This window comes from Marmota flaviventris, chromosome 11 (assembly GCF_047511675.1).
Source record: "Marmota flaviventris isolate mMarFla1 chromosome 11, mMarFla1.hap1, whole genome shotgun sequence".
NCBI lineage: Eukaryota > Metazoa > Chordata > Mammalia > Rodentia > Sciuridae > Marmota > Marmota flaviventris.
This window is the reverse complement of record NC_092508.1, coordinates 37,090,731-37,114,801: the sequence shown is the minus strand read 5'-3', so window position 1 is coordinate 37,114,801 and position 24,071 is coordinate 37,090,731. Positions and strand designations below refer to the sequence as shown.

Below are 24,071 nucleotides of genomic sequence, written 5' to 3'. Positions count from 1 at the left end.
CTTTGCCCTATCTAAAGTTTCTACATTACTCCCATGCTCCCCCCCCCCCACAACCCTATTATGAATTAGCATCTTTATATCAGAGAAAATATTCAGCATTTTGTTTTTTGGGATTGACTAACTTTACTTAGCATTATATTCTCCAGCTCCACCAATTTACCTGCAAATGCCACGATTTTATTTTATGGTACAGAATAGAGGACACAGAGACAAACCCACATAATTACAGTTATCTTATATTAGACAAAGGTGCCAAAAACATACATAATGCGGAGTAATATTCCATTGTGTGTTCATTCATGTATATATATCTATATCTATCTTTCTTTATATACATATATATACATATATCTATCTATCTATATCTATATATCTATATATCTATATCTATATATCTATATCTATATATCTATATCTATATATCTATATCTATATATCTATCTATCTATATATATATATATACACATTTTCTTTATCCATTTTCATCTACTGAAGGGCATCTAGGTTGGTTCTACAGTTTAGCTATTGTGAATTGTGCTGCTATGAACATTGATGTGGCTGTGTCTGTAGTATGCTGTTTTAAGTCCTTTGAGTATAGACCAAGGAGTGGGATATAACTGGGTTAAATGGTGATTCCATTCATAGTTTTCCAAGGAATCTCCAAACTGCTTTCCATATTGGCTACAGCAATTTGCAGTCCCACCCACAGTGAATGAATGTGCCTTTCCCCCCACATCCTTGCCAACACTTATTGTTTTTATTCTTAATAACTGCCATTCTGACTAAAGTGAGATGAAATCTTAGTTTTGACTTGCATTTCTTTAATTGCTAGAGATGTGAAGTTTTTTTTTCATATATTTGTTGATTGATTGTATATCATCTTCTGAGAAGTGTCTGTTCAGTTCCTTGGTCTATTTATTGATTGGGTTATCTATTTATTTATTTTTTATTTATTTGGTGTTAAGATTTTTGAGTTCTTTATATATCCTAGAGATTAGTGCTCTATCTGATGTGTGTGGTAAACTATACTACAGAGCAATAGTAACAAAAACAGCATGGTATTGGCACCAAAATAGACTTATAGACCAATGGTACAGAATAGAGGACACAGAGACAAACCCACATAATTACAGTTATCTTATATTAGACAAAGGTGCCAAAACCATACATTGGAGAAAAGATAGCCTCTTCAACAAATGGTGCTGGGAAAACTGGAAATCCAAATACAGCAAAGTGAAATTAAACCCATATCTCTCACCATGCACAAAACTCAACTCAAAGTGGATCAAGGACCTAGGAATTAAATTAGAGACAGTGTCTGTAATAGAAGAAAAATTAGACCCAAATCTCCATCATGTTGGATTAGGCCCCAACTTCCTTAATAAGACTCCTATAATCCTGAGGAGAAATGTCAGGCTTATAAAAATAAAAGAGAATCTTTTCTAAAAAAAACAAAAAACACTCCTATAGCACAAGAATTAAAATCAAGACTCAATAAGTAGGATGGATTCAAACTAAAAAGCTTCTTCTCAGCAAAAGAAACAATCAGTGAGGTGAATAGAGGAAGCTGGGATTCTAATTCCATCTTCAGCACTAATTAATTCTATTTATCTTGACATGACTTTTAACCTTAGTTTCTTTTCTATAAAACACAGGAAGTGATTATGATTTTTAAAAGTCCTTTATCCTTAAAATCCAGATTTTTAAAATGTATAATTGTAATAGGTTTCTGTTAGTATAACAAAAACTTGAGCCAATCACGGTTTTAAAGGTTCCAGTCCATTCTTAGGTGGGCCCAGTGCTTTCAGGCCTCTGGAGGGGGTGCATGAAAGGAATAAAACCTATGTTGACTCTAGGGATAAAGCCTTTAACACACAGTTTTCTGAGGGACATTTCAGATCCAAACTATGGCAGCAATATATTTGATTTATGTAAACTTACAGAATTTTTCTGTTTCTTATTAATATTTCTCTTGTGTGAATTTCATGAAAACCTTTGTCGGCTACTTAGCTAATCTAAACATCTGATAACTTCTAAAAATAAAAATTGATTCACATGATGTTCCATGTTTAGATGTTGAAAAAAATTGAATCAGATTGACTTCATATTAAATTTTCCTCTATCCTTAAATTCCTTTCACTTAGAAGCTACAATAACTCAGGCTACTGTTGACCATTTGATAAATTGTTGTTCACAAGTATCCTACTTGGGAGCTGAAAGAATTAATTCAGATTAAAAGTTTTGCGCAGTCTAGACCTTTACTGGTATCTAGCTTTACAGTGTTCATAGTCAAATAAGTCATTGTTTTTGGCAGAGAATACAAGTAATATGACTCATGGAATTTTGTTTGTTTGCATTGTTTCTCATAATCTTATATTCATTCATTTAAATAGACTTTATCTGTTGGACCATGAGTTTCATGGAGGTAGAAACATATATCTTTTGCTCCTTAGTGCACTGTACCCCCTGAGCCCACCATGGCTGCTCAATAGGTATTTGTTAAATGGATATATGATATGATTTTGCTTCTCATCTTCACACACAGATTCTTCTGTTCTTTGCTAGCAGAAAAGTTGTTTTATTTTCCCTATGCCAAGATGTATTTATTATATAAAATGCCTTAGACATGTTGCTTTCTAACCCAAAATAGAGGGCAAAGACAACCATTTCAGTGTTATTGTCTACAAGCTCTATTGAGCTCCTCACTCTGAAATCTGACCCATTCCTCATTCTTACTACAGAACCGCACTAGAGAAAGAACCAGAACTTCCGTCTTTGGGCAATCCAAATCTAAGTTGGCAGCTTCAATAATGCATCCTGAAGTCCTATAATTTATCACTAGGTGATTCTGTATTTTGGTTCTTGTGCTATTGTCTCAATACCACTTGCCTTGATGTTGTAGTAACCTTTGAGGCAAGCAGTGGTATCAGAGACATTCATGAATATGACCTGATACTTAAAGAATGTATATGCATTTATTCAACAAGCACCCCCTGTGTGCTTGGCATTTATACAACTGGATCAATTGTAAGAAGGGTGACTACAGCCTCAGAATTAGAATGGACAGGGGCTAGGACAGAAATTTTCCTTCTTTCTCCCATCTCTTGTGGTTGAAGTCATGTCCCTGTTACTGGATGTTATCTCACAGGTGTCTCTGTATGTCACCTTCTCAATGAACCAGTTTAAGGATTTCTGACAACCATTTTTTTTTTTTGTTGTCTATTTTGTGACAGATGATTCAAGAGAGCCGATTTCTCATAGAAATGGCAGACACAGTCCATGAAAAGATTTTACAGTGTCAGAAAGCAGGTAATTTTTTAATATTTGGTTTAAGCACCATAATGATAATTCTTTGCAGAATTTTTTTAAAGTTTCTGTCCTTCCTCTTAAAATTTAAATATTTTATGTCATTGTTGAATTACAAGTTACATTTAAGTTTTTGTTTACTACAGAAGAAATCTGGATGGTTGTATTTGTGTATTTGGGGGTGGTGGTGTCTGAAAATAACTAGAGACAAGGGTTTCTAAGTCTACTTTTGTGGTTTGGAAGTCTAATAAAATCTATTACTAGTGGTATGGGAGGTAGGGTTCAATGAGACCCCTTCAAGCTCACTTTATTTTTATGATTTGATTAACTATTAATCTTCTAGGGCATTTGCCCCATTTCCCAGTCCTCATTTTAGACTTGTTTTTTTCTTTAGGGATGGGAGGGGTCACATGTCTGTGAGCATACACCTCTATTTATGTTCATCTTCATCCGCACTCCTGTGCTTTTATTTCTTAGATCCATGTGCTCCTCTCACAGACACAATAATGGTTATGGTAAAGAAGTTGACAACAGAGACAGTTGCTTTATAAATATGCATATGATATGCTAAGCACATACACTATCTTACTTAGTCCTCTTAACTCTTCAATGTAGTCCTCATCTCCAACTTACAGATGAGGCACCTGAGATTCTGGGAGACTGAGTGAATGATCCAAGATCTTATATCAACATGGTGGGGCTGACCTTTAAAAATGGTTCTCTTCACTGACTGACCAGCAGGCTGAGATGTTTCAGTTGACAGTAAATGCAAAAACAGTATCCAATACTTATATGATGCCAACACTCTCTAAGAGCTATTTATGTATTGACCTATTTATCTTCACCACAATCCCTGAGATAAACCCTCTTGTCACTTACTCACCAGTGAAGAAATTGAAGCCCAATGAGTTTCAGGAACTTGCTCAGACCCACACAGTCAGTAAGTGGAGCCAGAATGTCAGCCCCGGCTCCATGTTCATACTCTTTGTTAGGACATATATTTGTGATATCAGCACATAGGACAGTTACTGTTGTTTCAGGCTACATTAATAAAAGTATGTAGAACCAGAAGAATGGTGAAAATCCCTACCCAGTGTGGGCTCTTCAAGTCTATTCTGAGTACAATGTCCACTGCTGGATACAAGATTGTGTACACTGTTCAATTCTGGGAAGCCAGGCAGTGCAATGGTTCTGCTTGGATGCTGTCCTTAAAAAGGAGTCATAAGTGAGCTGAAATGTGTTAGAACACATTCTGTTGAGGACAGAATTCAAGGTTCTCCCTGCCCGCCAACATTTCTTCAAGTATCTAAAGAGCTGCACTATGGAAAGAGATTAGAAATTGTTGGTCTGGGTTTAGCTAGCACTGAGGAGTTCCAGGGAAGAAGATTTTGGCTCAGTCAATATCAGGCCCAGGTCTCCAAAGATGGAACAAGCTGTCTATGAGAGAATGTGATTCCCATTCCTGATGTGCTAAGACAAAACCTATAGAAACAGATGATGGTGATGTTTTTCATAGTATTCAATTTTTTTATGTTAATTGACTTGGATTATTAAAATGAAGTTAAACTGGTAAAACAATTTTGTTTTTTAAAATTAGTACTAAAAAATTAAAAAATTAATAAAATCAATAAAAAATTAGTATTAAGCCAATATTTACTAATAATACTTTAATCAGTTATGCTAATTTTACCAGAATGGTATTCAAATTTGAGCAAATGGTAGAACTGAAATACTTTAAGGCTATTCCCAAATCTGAAACACTTGGGTGATTCCAGGAATGCTATTTTTAAGAATATCTTTTTAGTTTTAGTTGATGTTTATTTACTAATTACTGATTATTATCCACATGGGTCCCAGGGCCTGCTTTGAAGCCACAGGGCTGGCTTATAAAGAAAAGGAAGATAGAGGCTCCTCACATATAGCTGTACATCACACCCTTCCACACAAAAGCCCTCCACAAAATGAATGGAACCTGTTGGAAGAACTTCTGCTTAATTTCTGATGTCTTCATCAATGGTTCCTGGCTGTTTGAAATGTAATTTAGCCTGTATTGATTATTGATAGTCCCCTGCCCCGTGGACAGCCATTTGGTGGAATGAATACATAGGAAGGAGAATTCAGTTTAGAGATTTAGAAATTCTGAGAGGACTGAGATGTGAAATTATATTTTACTGATAATATTTTTTATGCTGAGATGCTCATTTTTTCTGAATTTGCACTATTATTTCCTACCCACTCTTTTTTCCAAGGGATGGAGTTCCATGAAGAACTTCATAACCTGGGGGCAAAGGAAGGACTGAAAGGAAGAAAACTCAACAAGGCCACTGAGAGCTTTGCTTGGAACATCACGGTACTAAAGGTAGAAGAAACACCCTGCTGCCCCCTTTGCCTTTATTTCCCTCCTCCTCTCTGCAAGGTGGAGAGATACATCAGTAGTTAAAGATGGTGATTTGGATTTTAAAGTAATGTGTGGCCTGATGGTCAAGTTCATGCTCTAAGACATGTAGAGATGCATCCTGAGATGGATCTGCTTTTTGCCTTAATAGGGCAATGAGATAGAGGACAGCATGTGTGTGAAACCTAATTCCTTGCCTGGTGGTGGTGGTGGTGATAGTGTGTGTGTATGTGTGTGTGTGTGTTTACTCAAATACTTCTGTTCAAGTCAATATGGCTGTTCTTGTTTGTGGAAAGAATAGTGCCAAGTGCTGGGAAGGTTCCAACAAAAGTGATTTGGAAGAGACTGGCACTGCAGAATATCTGTAGCCGTTCAGGATTTTTATTTTAAGGACAATTCCTATAAATACATTGTTTTTTCAAGTAGTTTTGAGATAGTTTCTTGAGATTACAATTTGTTCTTTCCTGAAAATTAATTTCAGAATTTTTAAGTTAAGATAACACTTTTTATGTTTTCTTACATGAAAGGAGAAACAATTTAGGTAGTCAGAATTATGTATCCTTGGCAAAGTGATGGGAGAGAAACAACCACAAACAAAATTAATAATTGCTGACATGTAAAGAATACTTGTTATGTGTCAAGTGCTATTTTATGAGATTAATAAGAATTAACAGTTTAATACAACAATGCCTTATTCTTGTTATTCTCATTTTACAGGTAAGAAAATGGAGGTATTGAAAGGTCATATATATTACTCAAAGTCATTCATCTAGTAAATGATGGAGCTGGGTTTTAAACTTAGGCAGTCTGGCTCCAGATTATATATGGGCATAAATTACAAATCTCCTATATCATATATATATATATATACATATATATATATATATATACATACATACATACATACATACATGTATGTCTCTTAAAAATTAAAACCACATGTATTTGTTAAACTCCTGCTGTGTTCTAGTCTCTATGGTAGGCACTTGGGATATATGGAGAACAAAAGAGGTGCAGACTCTGACCTCATGAAGTTAGCAGTCTCAGGGCCTGGGGAAAGATAGGCATTATTTGCTCAAGGGGAAGGGATGAGCTAGAGCTTTAGTATGAAAAGAGCAGCTTAGTATGACCCTAGAGTATTACATGACAACGTGAATCTGATACAGAAAACTTTCTGTTCAGCAGATATTTATTTGGGCTTTTTAATGCACCAATTACTAAGAAATGTGTTAGGGATATAAGTGTGAAGAATATTACTTGGGCCTTCAGGACTAGCATGCAAGGGGAGAGAGACTAATAATGGCCATTAACTAATCAGCACTTACTATGTGGCCAGAATTCAAGGCCAGGCACTTTATATACATTTCCCTTTTCTTCCTTGCAGCATGGTGTGACCCTGCAGCAATGCATGCTGACCCTGATATGACCCTCCTCATCTCACAAAGGAGAACATTGAGGCTTAGGGAAATTTAAGCTTCTTGCTTGGAGTTGCACAGTTAGTAAATGACAGAGCTGAGATTTGTAATTCAGGCCCATGGTTACAGCCACAACCCTGTGGCTACCCTCTAAAAGAATGCACTTGTCTATACAGTTAGTACAGAGGTGAGTACAGGTTCTGAGTGTGGATTCCTTGATGCAATGAGACTTTAGCCAAGGGGTGTACTCTCTCTGAACATGGCAAAAGTACCTATATTCTGGATTGTATGAGAAAGTAAATGAGCTAACACATACAAAAAATCTAAGTCAGCACACAGAACTAGACAGTATATATATTTGCTGTTACCTTTTGTTTTTCTGGTAAGGAAGACGATTGCAGGAAGATTTTTGTTGTCATGATTATTTCTTTTTTAACTTCTGACTTAATCCCATTTAGTGTTTTCTGAGGTTTGTATGTATTTTGTGACAGGAGCTGATTGCTTGCTGTGGCTGAGAAAATGCTGTACAAATCATTCTAAGATCTTTTAAAAAAATCTGTTACTGTAGCTAATAAGCTAGCTAGCTGCTGGTTTATCAGTTTGAGCATGAGAAACTTAAGCAAAAGTAGTGGACTTTTCCAAACTTTGAAAATTTCATTGGAAATATATATTTATTTTAATGGAATGCTTCACAAATTTGCATGTCATCCTTGCGCAGGGGCCATGCTAATCTTCTCCGTATCATTCCAATTTTAGTATATGTGCTGCCGAAGGGAGCACTGGAAATATTTCAATACCTCCCCTACCATTGAATTCAGTGAGCCTGTTTAATCAGGTATCCTTTCGCTAAGAGCTGGACAGATGACTTCCTCAGAATTTGAATTATTAGCTAAGAGAAAGGAGATTGGGCTTGGCTGGAGACTTTATTCTAGTGATGCTGCTCTGAGGAGACAGCTTCCTCTGCAAAACTCTTCCTTTGCTACTTCTATCTACATCTGGAGTACTTACTCGGCTCCTGCTTGGTTCTGCAGCCTTGCTGCTGACTTTCAGAGCTCCTAAAGTCTTTTAACAAATCCCCCCATCCCTCTGTCTCTTTAAATTTTCTCCAATTAATTTACTGGGTTTAATTAGTTAAATTAGGAATAACCATCCTGATTATTCATCAAATTAGGACATGGCATAGATTAGGGAGACATGGCAGGTCTTACCTGCAAAATTCCTCATTGTCCACCGTAAAAGTTTTCTCATACATGATTAGGACAAATATTCTCCACTATCTAGTAGAAAGGAAAGGTAATTTACCAATGCTAGTTAATTTGTGGGTTCATGTTTCTAAAAATATATAATCCTAGTGTAATTTCCAACAAGTAAGGGAAGAGCTAGAAAAACAAGAAATAAGCCCTCAGTGAAATGTGTGTTGGCAGCATGGAGGGGTAGAAATAGGCACTGGCTTGAGAGCAAATTGAACTGAGACTAAAAAATAAATTCTTAAGCTTATGTTTTCTGTAGTTCAGTATTATAGTAATATAATGTCATGCAATGATTAGAAAGATGGAGAAAAATTTGCAGAAAGAAAAATAAATCACTCTACAATGTAATGAATAAATTATAATTACGGTGTTCAAATTTTCCTAGGGATTAGTTCTTAGAATCTAGCAAAGAGGCTGAAATCAAGATAACCTTGAAAGCTCTTATACATGTTTTTAAAAATTTATAACTAGCACTACACGTGAGTACAGAATAGAGATTTGCTTAGCAGATCTTTTTAATTTCCCTACACTTTTGCCATACATCTATATACAACTGTAACTCCTTTTCTTTCTTTTTTACAAAACTGAACTCTGTAAATAGCTTCCATGTCCAGTTGGGATGATATGATGAAGCGTGTCTCAATGACTGAATCCTCAGTACCTTTCCATGTAATCATTGGACTAAGATAATTCCACCCCTTTTCACCCCCACACGGTAACAGTCCTTTCTGTCTTTTCTCTTTGTTGTCCTTCAGGTAGAAGTTTTGTGTTTTTGTCTCTTTGTGCTACTATAACAAAATACCTGAGATTAGATGATTTATAAACAGGAATTTATTTCTCATAATTATGGAGGTGGTGAAATCTGCTTCTAGTATGGTACCTTGTTACTGTGTCTTCTGGAGGGGATGAATGCTGTGTCACATGTCAGAAGGGAACAAAAAGACAAAAGCTAGCTAATTCCCTCAACCCTTTTTATAGGATTCTAATTCCATCCATGAAGGTCAAGTCCATATGGCCTAATCACCTCCTAAAGGCCCTACCTCTTAATACAGTTGCATTGGGAATTAAGTTTTGACATGAAATTTGGAGGAGCACAAATGTTCCAAGCATAGCACTTTCATTATGAACATAATATTAAAATATCACAATGGGAAATTTTCCTGTTTTCTATGTTCCTGTTTGGGGCTTCCAAAAAAGAGATACTATAACTTCACTTACCTAGCCAACACATTATTAAACAGTCAAATTCTTTTTAATTTGGAACCATTTCACTCATGAGAGTGAATCTCTTGCAAAATATATGAATTTATACTATTTTAATGATAAAAACACTATGCTTTGAAATAGAATTGATTTAAGGCCTTGGACTCAATCCAGAGTGATCTGACTCTTTAAGTACAAAAAGAACTTCATTTTAAGATTGTTACAGCAATAAAATTGAAATGAGAAAGAATATGAAAGTAGAATCTGAGTGAGCTTGCCTAATATGTATTTTTCTAACTTGACCTATTATATATGGCTATTGTAAGAAAGTAAATTCCATTATCTTTACATTCTAAAAAAAATTTATGAGGAAATCAATTTTAGCAGGCTGGAGAAGTATCAAGTAGAGGTATCTCAATGTAATGAAGAAATAAAATTAGCAAGCATTTTATTATAAAGGGAAAAACTATAAATAAGTGATCACTGGAGATAAAGAAGAAATAAAAGGACTAAGAAGTGACAACCTTCTGATTCATGAATTTTATTGATCACTAGTTGAATGACATGTAGTAAATAAAAAGTGAATAAAACTATTACTATGTCAATGGCTACTCCTATTAAATATATATTGGTATTTTCCTTGGATGGATTTCCAACTTATAATTTAATGCATTCCAGTGTGTGCCATAAAACTGGACCACTTTTATAGATTTATGTTCAAAAGATATGACTAACCTTTTCCACCCAACTTTTTGGCTTTTTGTCACTGCATAAGCCTGTCCTCCTACTTGTAACTTAATAGTATTTTCATTTTCCTTTAGAATAACAGGGGCTAAACCTTTTCACTTCACTTCCTTGGATACTTGTGTTCCTAACCCAGGCAGATGCACTCACTGAACCCCCAAATTTCAGACTCTAACAGTTCCCCAGAGTTATATAAGGAAATTACATGGATTTCACCATAGTAATGTATTTTTAAACAAAGCTAAAAAGTTCATGTGAAGAATCTGCAATTGTTGAGAGATCAGAGAGGAAAGGAAACAAGATGATGGTCTATCAGGAAGAGGAATATGAAGGGAAGAAGCATCTACCTGCTCTGAGCGATCAGTGAGGGAGAATGGGCCTACCCTCAACTGAATGGCAAGAGATATTTTAAATCATTCCATTAGATGCTGAGCCAAACTCTTCTGGCAGCCATGGTGACTGGGCCTCCAGGGGCTGCTGTGAGGGTATAATAAATAAGTAACATGTCCAGTGCTGTCCATGTTGTCCTTTGGCAGCTGCTGGCTATTAGAGTAGAAGGTAGAGAAGGACTAACTTTCCTCCTTGAGCCAAATCATTCAGTAAAGAACAGCTATTTGTAAAACCCAGTGACAACAATGAATTAATAATAAACTATTCTTAATATTGATATTACTATCAATTCTTGAGAAACATAAAACAAAGTGGTTAAGAGTATAGACTATGTCTAGACACTTTGTATCATGTGGCCTCGGGAAAATTTTTTTTTGTCTCTATGCCTCTGAATGGATAGGGATATGATAGATTGTGTTGGGGTAGCAAACTCTGAAGATCTCAGTGTCTTAAAACAATGACTTACTTCTTGCTATATTACATGTCTGTCACAGGCCAGTGAGGGACACTCAGGAATCCAGGATAATGAACACTCTGTCATGACTAATGTTTCTCTACCTCAGAGGAAGAGATAGTACTTAACTAGTTCTATCTACTTAGAAGTCACATTTTTCTTTGTGAATGAAGAAATTATTTCCTTTTTTATTGACCCATCTCCTATGAGCTCTGCTACCATGAATCTGCTCCCCTGGGCCTGATCACCCCTGAGTGAATGGATATAATTGAGCCCTTGGAAAGATACCACTGAAAACAACAAAAATTCCACAGCAGAGGGCCATACTCTGGACCCCCGAGAATCCAGCCAGCCTCCTCTTGTTTCTCTTGGACAGCTTTGCTGTTCACTGGCTTTTAGTCCAGATGTTGCCAGCCACCACTTCCTCATGAAATGGAGAAAGTTTAAGGGCTGTACCTCCAGCAAAAGCTCAGTGAAGACCATACTCCCTTTTGTATTTCTTCCTGTGCCCACTCCTCCACAGCCACAGTCCTGCTACTCAGACCCCCAATGTGTCCTTTATCAACCGAGCTCTTGGAACAGAATTCTGGAATCTTCTTCCTTTGAATAAGGAACATGAGCAGATTTATAAATAAGAGGTGAAGTAAATTCCTCAGCTTCCCCGAAAAAGGCTCGCAGGAAGAAAGGAGCTTCCTTAGGGGCGCAGTTGAAGAGTCCTTGATCATCATCCTTGAGAGGTGAACATTCGCAAGGTTTAAGCAAAACTTGAAAAGTCCAAAGAACACACTTTCTAAGGACACATAAAAAATAAAATCTAGGGTTATAAATTCCCTTCTGTTTTATTTTAGAATTATCTAAGAGTTTAGTCACAAAGGAAATTGAACAATGTATTCCACTGGGCTATGAGTCTAGAAATCTGCAACTAAGTGTATGTAATAAAAATCTTTTAAAACTCTCTTGTCTTCTGTGGAGTTAGGATATCTTAACTAAAAATGAGATCAGACTTTGTGATCGCTAGAGTCCTTACAGCTCTGCACATTTTATGTTTAAGTGAAATATATTATTTTCATTAAACTATTTTCTGTAACTTGACTACATTCTCTTTCTTAAATAAAATACATGGGTCCTTTTGTACTAAACTTATCAATAGTGTGAATCTCTCTCTCTACTTACAGATCCTCACACCACCTTTGATAGATTTTTTTTTTAACCCATGGCACTATAAGACCCTAATTATACCCAGTGTCAACTCTTTCTGCAGTCTTCCGTTACAATCCCTCCCATTGCTATCTTCTTCTTTTCAGACTGCTCTTTGCAAATGGAATGATCTACACTTGCCATCCTGTTGGGAATTTTGGCAAACAAAATGATCTTTTTTGCATTCATTCTGCAAGGGTCTCCTGCACCAAGAATACTCAGATAACATGTAGAAGTTCTGATAATTAAAGTCAATTTGCAATTCAAAGAAGGTCTACCCTGGAAATATAGATTACAGTCTGCTAAATTCCATAAATTAAATACTCTGCAGTAAAAAAGCAAATTATACAGAAAAGACCACATAAGTAAATGCTATTGCAGACAATACTTGTCTGTTCACCTAACTAGCCAGCTAGCTGTGTATTTACTTGCTCAAAATTTACCTACCAACCTAAAGAGTTTCTAATATTGTTAGAATGGTAGCCTAGTAGCTAGTGAAAGGAATGTTGCATATTGATCTAGTCTGTATCTCCTGTAGGCTATATTGATTTTTAAATTTTAATTTTAAATAAAATTTTTAAAAAATTGCCTTTCATAAAAACAACGTTGGAATTTTGGCAGACAGTTATATTATCTGTCATACTGGAAATGTCCAGTGAATGCAACTGGGAGGGAAAAATAACAATGAGGCCAAAACTGAATGTTTGGTTCTAGGGGCAGCTGGTTTTGACTCACTCAACCCAGAAAGTCTTAGACTCACCAGTGATCTTAGCCAGCTGCCTTATGATGCAAATCACTGATCACCAGGAAGAAAGTGGTGACAGGAGAGAATGGATGGATCACTTTTAGAAAAACAACTTGAAGCTCATATTCAATGAGTTGGGACTGTTATTTTTAAGACCAAAGAAAAAATTACTAAGACTTATAAAGTGATCAGTATACACTTTGATATATTTATCCTGGGACTAGGTGTTTGAAGAGGTACTTCTAGACATGTGTTTAGAACCCTGTTCCTGTTGGGCTTGCTAGTACAGAATAAAAGCCTCTCTCCCAATCCAAGTAATTGATTTATTTTCACTTCACTATTTATAAATAAGAAGGTAAAAAGCACAAAAGATGCTCCTAGTCTGTAAATTAGCAAAGAATACTTTTAAAATTTTGTTTTATTTTTGGTGGAACCAAGTTCCACACCATTCAGCAAATATATCTCTAAGTCCCTACTGGGTACAGGCTTTGTGCCTGAGAATGAAATGGTGAATAAAACATGGCCCTCTGGTCTCATGGAACTGACAGTCTTGTGGTAATTATTTATTAATCATACAGTGTGTGTTAAATTTGTCATTGCTATGTGCCTTAACGGAGAGTCTGCCCAGCACTATGAGAAAGTGCAGTGGGATTTGGAGAGGTCAGGAAGTTCTCGTTAAGCTGAGAACGAATATCTTTAGCTTTTCATAGACTCCAAAATCCTACCTTGTATCTTGATCCTTGAGGATGATTTTCCCCAAACAATCTGGAAATAATGGTGAAAAAGAAAACAATCAAAATAAAGTAGTGCTGGAACTCTTCAACATGGTCTGGGGATTTTTAAAATTTCTGCCTTACTCATTTGAGTATCACTCATTAGCACCATAACTAATTTGTTAAAATAGCCAATCTGGTCCTATTGTTAATTAAAAGTTAATTTAATCACCTATCTTCTAAAAAATAATCTTTGGCAACATTTTACGTGTCAAATTCATTTGATAGCTTATAACTGCAGAGAATAATATTATAAAGTTAGTCTTTGAGAGATATCTGTAATTCAAAGTCAAAAAGATGGAGATAGAGAATGTAAATATTAGTATTAGAAAAATGGATAAATTCTTTGTTTAAAAAAGTATAATGAATGCATCTCTAATAACAAAAAGGTCAACAAGTTGAAAACATTATTTCAAACAGCTCTGGTCACAATATAGGAGATGAAATTTTAATGCTTCTTAGCTATAAGCAGGCTGGCTACGTGGTGTCCAGATTTGTGCTCTGGGTGGCTGCATCCCCAGCTGTGCTGCCCAGGAGCACAGTAGAGATAAAAGCCCGGCTGTTGACGTGATTATGGGAGAATACACCACTTCATTTTATGAACTAAATTTAGTGTGTCTCAGAGGTACACTTTTTTTTTTTCAGATGAAAGCTGCTTTTTATAATGATTCTGAATAATTCAAAAGTGGCAGGATTCTAATGAATAGATGCAACATAGACCAGAGGCCTTGGCTCCAGCTTGTGGGGTTATTGAAGGCCTCACTTTCCTCTTAGGAAAACTTTTTTAACAGAAAAAATCTGTCTTTTACACATAGACTCTTAGGCTAAGTGAGTTTCATATTGTAACTTTCAGCTAACTTATTTCTGCAATGATATATATGGAAAGAGAACATTGATAACAAAATTGTTTAATTCTAATCTCACATGACCCGTTTAGGTTTTATAGACATAAGCTCCTCATCTGACCTTATTACTCAACAGGGAAAAAAAAATGGAATACATCTATCTAGTGTCTTTATTCCTCATTATCCTAAATCTGAGCAAAGTGAAAACCAAATCCAGATTTAGATACGTCTAGAAAGGATTATTGTAATAAACGGAAAGACACTATTGAAATGGAGGAGAGCTATGCAGTGTGGGGCTAGAACCCTCCTGTCACAAGATCCTCAAGCATCTTAAAGGTGAAGCAGAAAGTGTCTTTTTTGTATAGGGAGGGGCAAAGAGGGTTAGGAAGAACTGATTATGAGAGAGAGGGTAGTATGATTCCCCAACTGATTCTCATGTAAGCCCTTTCTTGGGAAATGTAATTAATGAGAAGCTGGGTGCTGGCCCAGATGGAAGGTGAGTCAAATTTCACTGGCCTCAGGGGAAGAGAGAAGCTTAACTAAAGTCTGCTCAAGTCAAGATAACAGGTATTTTGTCCAGATTGCTCAGTGGGTACAGACAGTTCAGGCGATTAGTTATGAGGCAAGGAGGAGAATTTGGAGGAAACATAGGAGGATCCCTGAGGCTAAGCCAAGTCCTGTGCAGGAGGGGCCTCTTTGCAGTAAGTTGTTTTCTAGAAAACGAAAGACTGGTAGGGAGAGGGGAATTTCTTAAGTGCCCATTTTCTAGGAACACAAGGCTCTGAGGTAAAGTCTAACATCAACATACATACATACGTGTTTATAAAATGTTATGTATGTGCATATGTATATGTATGTGTGTGTATGTATACATAAATGTAGATATCTAAATGATGATTTAGGTTAAAAATGACGCAACTAGATGTTACTCTTTTAAAGCCATATAGAAAGATCATAATTGGTGGGAGAAAATTTTCCCTCGATCAAGAAGTGGTTATTTTCCAATTTAATTAGACATCCCTCATTTTAGGGAAATCCAGTGTGCTCAAACACACGTCATGTATGACATTACATATTCATAGTAATAGGTTGGGGAACAAACCTTTCGTTCCCTTGATTTGTCACTCACTTCTTATAAAACAATTTTGATTATTAATCACTTTCCATGTATTATTGCTATCTAAAGCATTTATAGTAAGTGAAGATACCTATTTATCAAAAACTAGAATCATTAGGAACTGAATTTTTCCTTTAAGGGAAAATTCATGGCTTTATGAAAAGATTAAATTGTATGATTCTTTCAAAACAAAATCCCCTCAGAGTTTTAAAAGTAAATTTAGATTCATTTAAAAATCCACACATAACTGTTTAGAAAGCTGATTGCATAAGGCAAGAAACATTAGCATCATCATTCTAATCATCATACTAAGGTTTTGACAGAAGGTAACTTCTGGAAGAAAAGACTCCATATCACAGAACCATGACTTAGACTTGCGTCTTAGACTTTTGCATGGTGAGATGATTTTATGGAGAGGTTGCTAAGTTATTAAGTTGGACTCTCAGATACAAAGAGAATAGGTTTCATTTTAACTGAAGAGAATCCTTATGATGTAGTGAAACACACCAACCCCTCATGATTTGGCTTGTAAATCTGCCAGGATAAAGCTATGTGTTCTAAAGATAGCTATACTCTCTGAGTATTTATATAAAAGATACTATTCTCAATGGACTTTTGAGTCAATTGTACTCAGAGATGGAAAGTTCTTAAATTGGTTTGCAATGTATTCCAGGATAAAAAGATTGCCATCGAAATCTCTTAGAGTTATCCCTCAATCAGCTACGTTTCCCAGCTGTGTGCTACTCGGCAGCTGGCATTATGAATCAACTAAAACAAAAGTGATTTGTGGATCCTTTTGTCTGGGATGTATCAATCTCTTGGGCCAACACGATGTTCCTGATCAATTACAAACAAATCTGATCTCATAAGGTTGAATTTCTTGAGCATGACTTAAAGTATTCATTTCTCATATACATTTAAAATATATTACTATTATGGTTTGGATTTTAAATGTTCCCCAAAGCCCACATGCTAAAAAAAACTTGGTAGTCTGCCCATGGTGCTATGGGTGGTGGAACTCTTAGGAGGTGGGGCCTAATAGAAGGAAGTGAGGTCAACGAAAGCATGTCCTTGAGGGGGATATTGAGACCTTAGCCCCTTTCTTGGCACCCGCCCTCTGCTTCTTGGTCACCTTGATGTGAGTGGCAACCCACCATCCTTCCCTGCCATGATGTACTGTGCTGCCTCAGGCCCAAAGCAATGAGGCCAAATGACATGGACTGAAATCTTGGAAATTGTGAGCCAAAATAAATCTTTCCTTCTTTAAATTGTTTATCTTAGGTATTTTGTCACAGAGACTGAAAACTGACTAATACAACTGCATGCCCTAAAAGGTTAGCCTGAGGTTCAGAAGAAATTCTCACTGCCTTGGGTCAGAAATATGGATCTGGTTCACTGTGATTTTCTGATTTTTCCAGATTTAATTGGATTTACCTTTTCTTTTTTTTTTTCCTTAAAGCAAAAATATGTAGTGAGGGAAAGTTAAGTGTTTTAGAATTACTTATGTCCTCTAATAGTACATTATTGAATCAGTAGTTTATTCTTCCAAACTGCTTAGCTGGACATAATTTCAATGTATGCTGGAACAATACCATAGATTCTTAGGAGCAATTTGTTTGCTGGTCAAAACATGACTTGTTGCATACCACTTTCTTATTCTGTTACCTTCTAGGTGGTTCAATGTTCTTATTATACATGTTGCAGGAAACTGGCTTTTGCATGTTGTGGGTTTGATATCAATCAGGAAACTGATATCTAAGATGCTAAAAATGAAGCCAGCATGTGAATTCTTGGGTATGAAAAAGTATGTGTAAATAGTAATTATGTCCTAATATTAAATCTGAGTTAACGTGGAACTAAAGATTCTTAACAATGTGTATTGTGTATCCTCTGAGTCAGCCCATAGTCTTTCCATGTAATCTAAAACCAGAGAGGGAAAAAACAGCCACTTCCTTCCTGCCCTCCTTTATCTGTAATACATTTTAGCCTGAGAGAGGAAGAATGCCATTGAAAGGAACAATCACATGTGTATATAGTGTGTGTATGTTATAACATAGGCCTGTTTCTTATATTAAACAACTCATTAGCTGGACATACAACCATGTGTATATAGTGTGTGTATATTATGACATAGGCCTGTTTCTTATATTAAACAACTCATTCCTTAACCCTATTCATAAGCTTTGTGATGATAAACGTAGACAATGATGCTAGAAGAATGTCATCTTTCTCTAGTTTAGTTATCTAAATCATTCTCAGTTGTTACCATGAAAAACTTAAAAATGTAGAAGCAGTATAATTTGTAATCACCATCAGAGTGGAAATTCTATTCCAAATTCTGGAAAACACATTCTCTGCTGTTAAATCATAGTTCTACCAACCAGACTGAATCATTTCTGTCATCCTCTACTTAATAGCCATCACCTTAAAAATCATTGCTTTCATCTCAGGAAATATAATTTTGTTCTAGAGATTGTTGTCACGTCAGAGGGACAGAGAGCAAACAGTGAAGTGATTTCTACTGTCCTTACATTTTAGACAGCTGCTCCTGAGAGCATCAATTCCTTTGGCTCCTTGGTCAGGGATACCCAGGAGGAATTTTCACAGAGATCCCTGAACTAAAGCTGGCCTTGATAATTAATAACATGCCTTTGTGAATTTCATTGAATTTAAACATCAATATAACCAATATTACCTTAGAGCTCTTGGTTACACAATTCTTGGTTACACATTACATCAGTGCCATTTCTGTTTTGCAGTTAAAGTTTTATCAATCTGATCCTAAAGTGACCAGAGTTGTGCAGGCTACTGTGTAGGCTGTGCACTGCACAACCCTAGGGGGAACCATTCAGTTAAATCTCTGTCACTGTTGCCTTCTGGATTTGTCATATAGCTGCCACAAAGTTGTTAGTCTAAGCATTTTTCTTTGTCTAGTCTAAAGTTTTCCTTGAAGTTTTGTGTTCCTTTTACTATGGATATTAATTATTGGTAATACAGTGATATTTTCCCCATAAGACTTACTCTTGGGAAAAGTCTTTAGTAATTTCTAAAGGATTCATATGCAGCAGTGTGTCTTCTCATGAACCTGTCATTTATTTGAATATTGAAGCATAGTACCAAGCTTGACAACACAGTATGTCAGAGGAGGAAGGTTTCAACTAATGCTCAGCTCCATCCTCAGTTTGGCTGAATTTGACAACCAAACACAGTTATTTTAGTTTTGACTCAATAAAAGAAACAGAAGACACCAGGAAAATAATAGCTAATCCTTTTTAGTCTAATATAACCTCCTTGTGAGAGAAATTTAATTAAAACTTTTTAATCTCTGAAAAAATGCTTTAAATACACTTAACAGAATTAAAAGTAAACAAGCCTTTTTAATAGCAGACTGAGTAGACATTGAATGAGAGAAATGATTTGATGTTTGTCCTTTAGCTATAAGAAAATGTTTCAAGTTTTTGGCCTGAATGGGGGATGCTGTGACGAGGCCTTTAGCAGCCTCTCTCAGGGTCCCATCTCTTGGAAAATGCCAAGCAGTTTTATGATTCCACTCCTTCACGGGTGCTGCTCTTGGAGATTCTGATCTTCTTTCCCTTTTCAGTCACCTGACCAGCTCCTCTGTATCACTCATGTGCAGCATCACTACCTTTGCAGGGTCGCTTGTCCATGTCTTATTATTATTAGAACCCAATAATCTCCTTTTTAGTGTTAACACCCGTAGCTAATACACAATCTTATTCCTGTGTTCACCACCCTGACGCACTGTAAAATAATGATTTGTTCCTGTATCTTTTTCTCATATAAAATCCAGCTTGTGCAGCCTGGGACTGTGCCTAACCACAGTGCTGAGCTTTAGAGAAGAAAAGAGAGGCTTACAGAAGCTATGAGATTTGTTCAAGAGAACATAACTAATTTGTAAGCAGTGGAGGAGCATACAAACCTTGACCTGTGTGACTCCAGAGTCTGTTCTTAACATCCATGCTCATGGTGCCCAGTGTCACATTTGATGCTTGTGTGCTAAGCCTGTTCTTAACATCCACCAATTTGATACCTATGTGCCATGGATGGGTATTTCTGCAATTCCTGACAGCTCCATTTTCTCATGGAGTTAACATTTACTCTTTTCCTTTTTTTTTTTTTTTCCTTAACCTCTGCGAATTTTAATTTTCTTTTTTTGGGGGGGGGGCTTTTTAAAATTTTTATTGTTGGTTGTTCAAAACACTACATAGTTCTTGATATATCATATTTCACACTTTGATTCAAGTGGGTTATGAACTCCCATTTTTACCCCGTATACAGATTGCAGAATCACATCAGTTATGCATCCATTGATTTACATATTGCCATACTAGTGTCTGTTGTATTCTGCTGCCTTTCCTATCCTCTACTATCCCCCTCCCCTCCCCTCCCCTCTTCTCTCTCTACCTCCTCTACTGTCATTCATTTCTCCCCCTTGTATTATTTTTCCCTTTCCCCTCACTTCCTCTTGTATGTAATTTTGTATAACCCGAGGGTCTCCTTCCATTTCCATGCAATTTCCCTTCTCTCTCCCTTTCCCTCTCACCTCTCATCCCTGTTTAATGTTAATCTTCTTCTCATGCTCTTCGTCCATACTCTGTTCTTAGTTACTAGAAGAAGATCTTAGAAGATGGAAAAATATACCCTGTTCATGGATAGGCAGAACTAACATCATCAAAATGGCGATATTACCAAAAGTTCTCTATAGGTTTAATGCAATGCCAATCAAAATCCCAACGGCATTTCTTGTAGAAATAGAGAAAGCAATCATGAAATTCATATGGAAAAATAAAAGACCCAGAATAGCAAAAACAATGCTAAGCAGGAAGTGTGAATCAGGCGGTATAGCGATACCAGACTTCAAACTATACTACAGAGCAATAGTAACAAAAACAGCATGGTACTGGTACCAAAACAGGAGGGTGGACCAATGGTACAGAATAGAGGACACAGAAACCAATCCACAAAACTACAACTTTCTTATATTTGATAAAGGGGCTAAAAACATGCAATGGAGGAAGGATAGCATCTTCAACAAATGGTGCTGGGAAAACTGGAAATCCATATGCAACAAAATGAAACTGAATCCCTTTCTCTCGCCATGCACAAAAGTTAACTCAAAATGGATCAAGGAGCTTGATATCAAATCAGAGACACGCCATCTGATAGAAGAAAAAGTTGGCTACGATCTACATACTGTGGGGTCGGGCTCCAAATTCCTCAATAGGACACCCATAGCGAATTTTAATTTTCATTGTTCTACTCTTTTACTCAGTCTCATCTTTTCCTACCAGGGTATTTTGTCTTTGCAAAATACAAGCAAGCTCCCATGTGCACCAGACTGGTCCTTTGGTTTTAGCTCTTTCTATTTGCAGGTGCAAAGCCTACTGTTGTTTTGTTTTCCTCTTGTGGCCATCTTTTAACTGTTCACAGGATTATTTTATAGAGTTGCACAAGTTTCTAGATAAGGGCATTTGTTTCTTCCATTTTCTGCAGTTCATGCAGTGTTCAGGCATGTGTGTAGACATGTGTGTAGCTATTCTGAGCACACATTATATGCAGTTTTTGGTGGCCCCATTCTACATTTTACAATTATAGTGCCCACATTTAATTTTTCTTATTACAATAGAAGGAGCACACATTATATGCTTGACATGTTGAATTGACTTACATGAATAAACCTATAAAATATTAAAAATTGTCCCAGTGCAACAAAACGTTAGATACTGTTGCCTTAGCTCATAAGAGGATTGGAAAAAGATGCTTTTCATTCTTTTCAGGCTTTTTGTCTTTTCCATTATGCTTTGGATATCATTAATAATACAAGTGATTGAAACTTAAAAAATTTTTTTGTATAATCTTTTTTGAAAATCTGGATAACATTTATCTTTGAGTTCCTTCCTCTCTTTGTGAATTATCACCATCTTTATCACTGTCACTCTTTAAATATTTATCAAAAGTTCATCATATACTTCATGCTATAAATATATGAAAATTCTTTGAGAAACTGTTCCTTTTCCTAGAATACATTTAAGTCCCAAACTGGCAAACCTTCTCTCTTCACACTCAGTATACTTTTATAATATTCCTTTCATTTTGATATCATCATTATTTTTATCCAATAACTTAGGGAATTTTGGAAAACAAACCTGAGTATACCAGAAAGATCTGAGACATTTTAAGGGAAATCAGAATATTTAACATAACACTGGGATCAAGATTATCCCTGACTGGAACTGATGTACTTGATTTTCTTTTGGAATATATTTTTAATATAGAATTACTTACTTCAACTATAACAAATATTAATAGCTAATAGCTATAAAGTGCTCACTCTTTGCAGATGATATTTCAAGTGCTTCGTACTTAATATTATCAATTCTAAAAGCAACCATGTGATGCAGATTAATATTTTTGTTTTATACACAAGAAAACTGAGGGACAAAAGGTAGGTAGTACCTGACCTTTAACAAGGTCAGCTAGCTAAAGAGGGTGAGGGTCAGGATTGAAGCACTGGCAGCCTGGTGTCCTTGTCCATAGCTAGCAAGACTGCACCACCTGTTCCTTGGCTATTCCATACATAGGAATGAAAATCACATTAGCAATGGTAAAGTCTTTTTTGTAATAATAATTAAGCTCCTGAATTTACAAACATATAAATTTGGAGGGATCAATGTCTATTTCCAGATGGTAGGAAGGGTTTGTTATTCACAGTACAATAGGCAAACTGTTCCCCAAACTCTACACACAGAGGTTTCTGATGTGGTTGAAGGTAGATAATAAGTTAACTTGAGACAGATGGCTGACTCTCATGGGATGGATAGTGTCCCTTCCAGCCCCTGCAAATTCATATGTTGGAGTCTTAACCCTCAGTATCTCAGATTGTGACCATAAAAGACACCAGGGATGTGTGCCCACAGAGGAAAGATCATGTGAGGACATAGCAAGAAGGAGACATTTGCAAGTTGAGGAGAGAAGTCTCAGAAAAAAATCAACCCTGATTAATACCTTGACAGGAGACTTCTAGCCTTTAGAATTATGAGAAAATACATTTCTGTTGCCTAAGCTGCCCCATTGGTGACACTTTGCTTTAACAACCCTGGCACATTAATATGGTGCCCTAGGAGGAGAAAGACTAAAGGCTAAAGTTTGAGTTTCTTCATATAAATACCACCAGGAAAACAAAATTAAAAGTCATAATTTTATCTTGATCATTGACTAAAAGGTATAATTTAACTAGAATGTGTTTTATGTGAATACAGGCTCCTTTGACCATGACTTGCTCTCAGTATAAATAGATAGGGCAGTCTACTTGGTGGTGTGATCAGAATCCACTCACTTTTTTTCCCACCAAATATACCCATTTTTACTCTACTGCCTCCTGCCTTTTCCAGGTTTACCTGCTAATATTCTCCCTGAACTTAACATTACAAATTAGGATGATTGTCAATCCCTTGATAATTTTGTCTAGAAATCTCTCATTACAGAGAGCCTGAGTAAAAGGTACAGGGTAATATATTAGAAAAAGATGAGCTAAGTTTTGAGTGAGTTGACCATCCTTGCCAGAATTAAGAAGTTGGAAAATGAGATTTTTCTGGAAATGAGCAGCAATGGCCCTGGGAAATTCTAGCCGAGGAGAATATGTGTTCAGTGGCACCCAGTTTATTCTTTCATTCGACAAATGCTTTGGAGCCTTGCTTTGGGCAAGGCCCCTTGCTAACAGTTCAGATACAACTGTGAACATGACAGAAACAGCCACTGCACACAAGCAGTCCGTGTTCCTGTGGGAGATGCGGATGTTGAAAAGTGCAAGCATAATTAGTTATTTAATTGTAGCTGTGGCAAGTGCTATGTCAGGAAAGAGGCTGCAGAGAGTGAAAAATAATTATTCTTAATTCACTGTATTGCTAAAGGTTGGTGCCATCCTTTTCCATGTTGTCCAGTGAGGAAAACACTAACCCCAGGTATCTATTTAAATGCAAGATATATAATAAAAATGAAATAAAATTATGTGTTCAGTTACTCTGTGACATTAATCATATTTCAAGTGTTCACTAGATACATGTGACAGACTTCCACAGTGGACAGACTCCCATAAGGAGCAGCAGAATATTTCCTTCATTGTAGAGATTTTTACTGAGAATACTGTCTGGGCTATAGAGTTACCCCTGAATTATAAAGGAAAATGAGAGAGCCCTTAACTGTTAATTCCTCAGATA

General features: G+C 36.3%; 1 protein-coding gene and 1 non-coding gene across 2 annotated transcripts in view; one reads left to right on the top strand and one right to left on the bottom strand.

Annotated features, from left to right (window-relative positions):
* Positions 1 to 24,071, top strand: part of Plcl1 (phospholipase C like 1 (inactive)) — a 339,038-nt gene that overhangs the window by 291,796 nt on the left and 23,171 nt on the right. Inside the window, exons 4-5 of the mRNA XM_027924999.2 lie at positions 3,234 to 3,309; positions 5,556 to 5,665. Of these exons, the coding sequence (XP_027780800.2) occupies positions 3,234 to 3,309; positions 5,556 to 5,665 (186 nt within the window). The remainder of the gene's footprint in view (positions 1 to 3,233; positions 3,310 to 5,555; positions 5,666 to 24,071) is intronic.
* On the bottom strand, positions 7,790 to 7,896 carry LOC114083788 (U6 spliceosomal RNA). Its single transcript, XR_003581206.1, has one exon. It is a non-coding gene; the product is annotated as a U6 spliceosomal RNA (small nuclear RNA).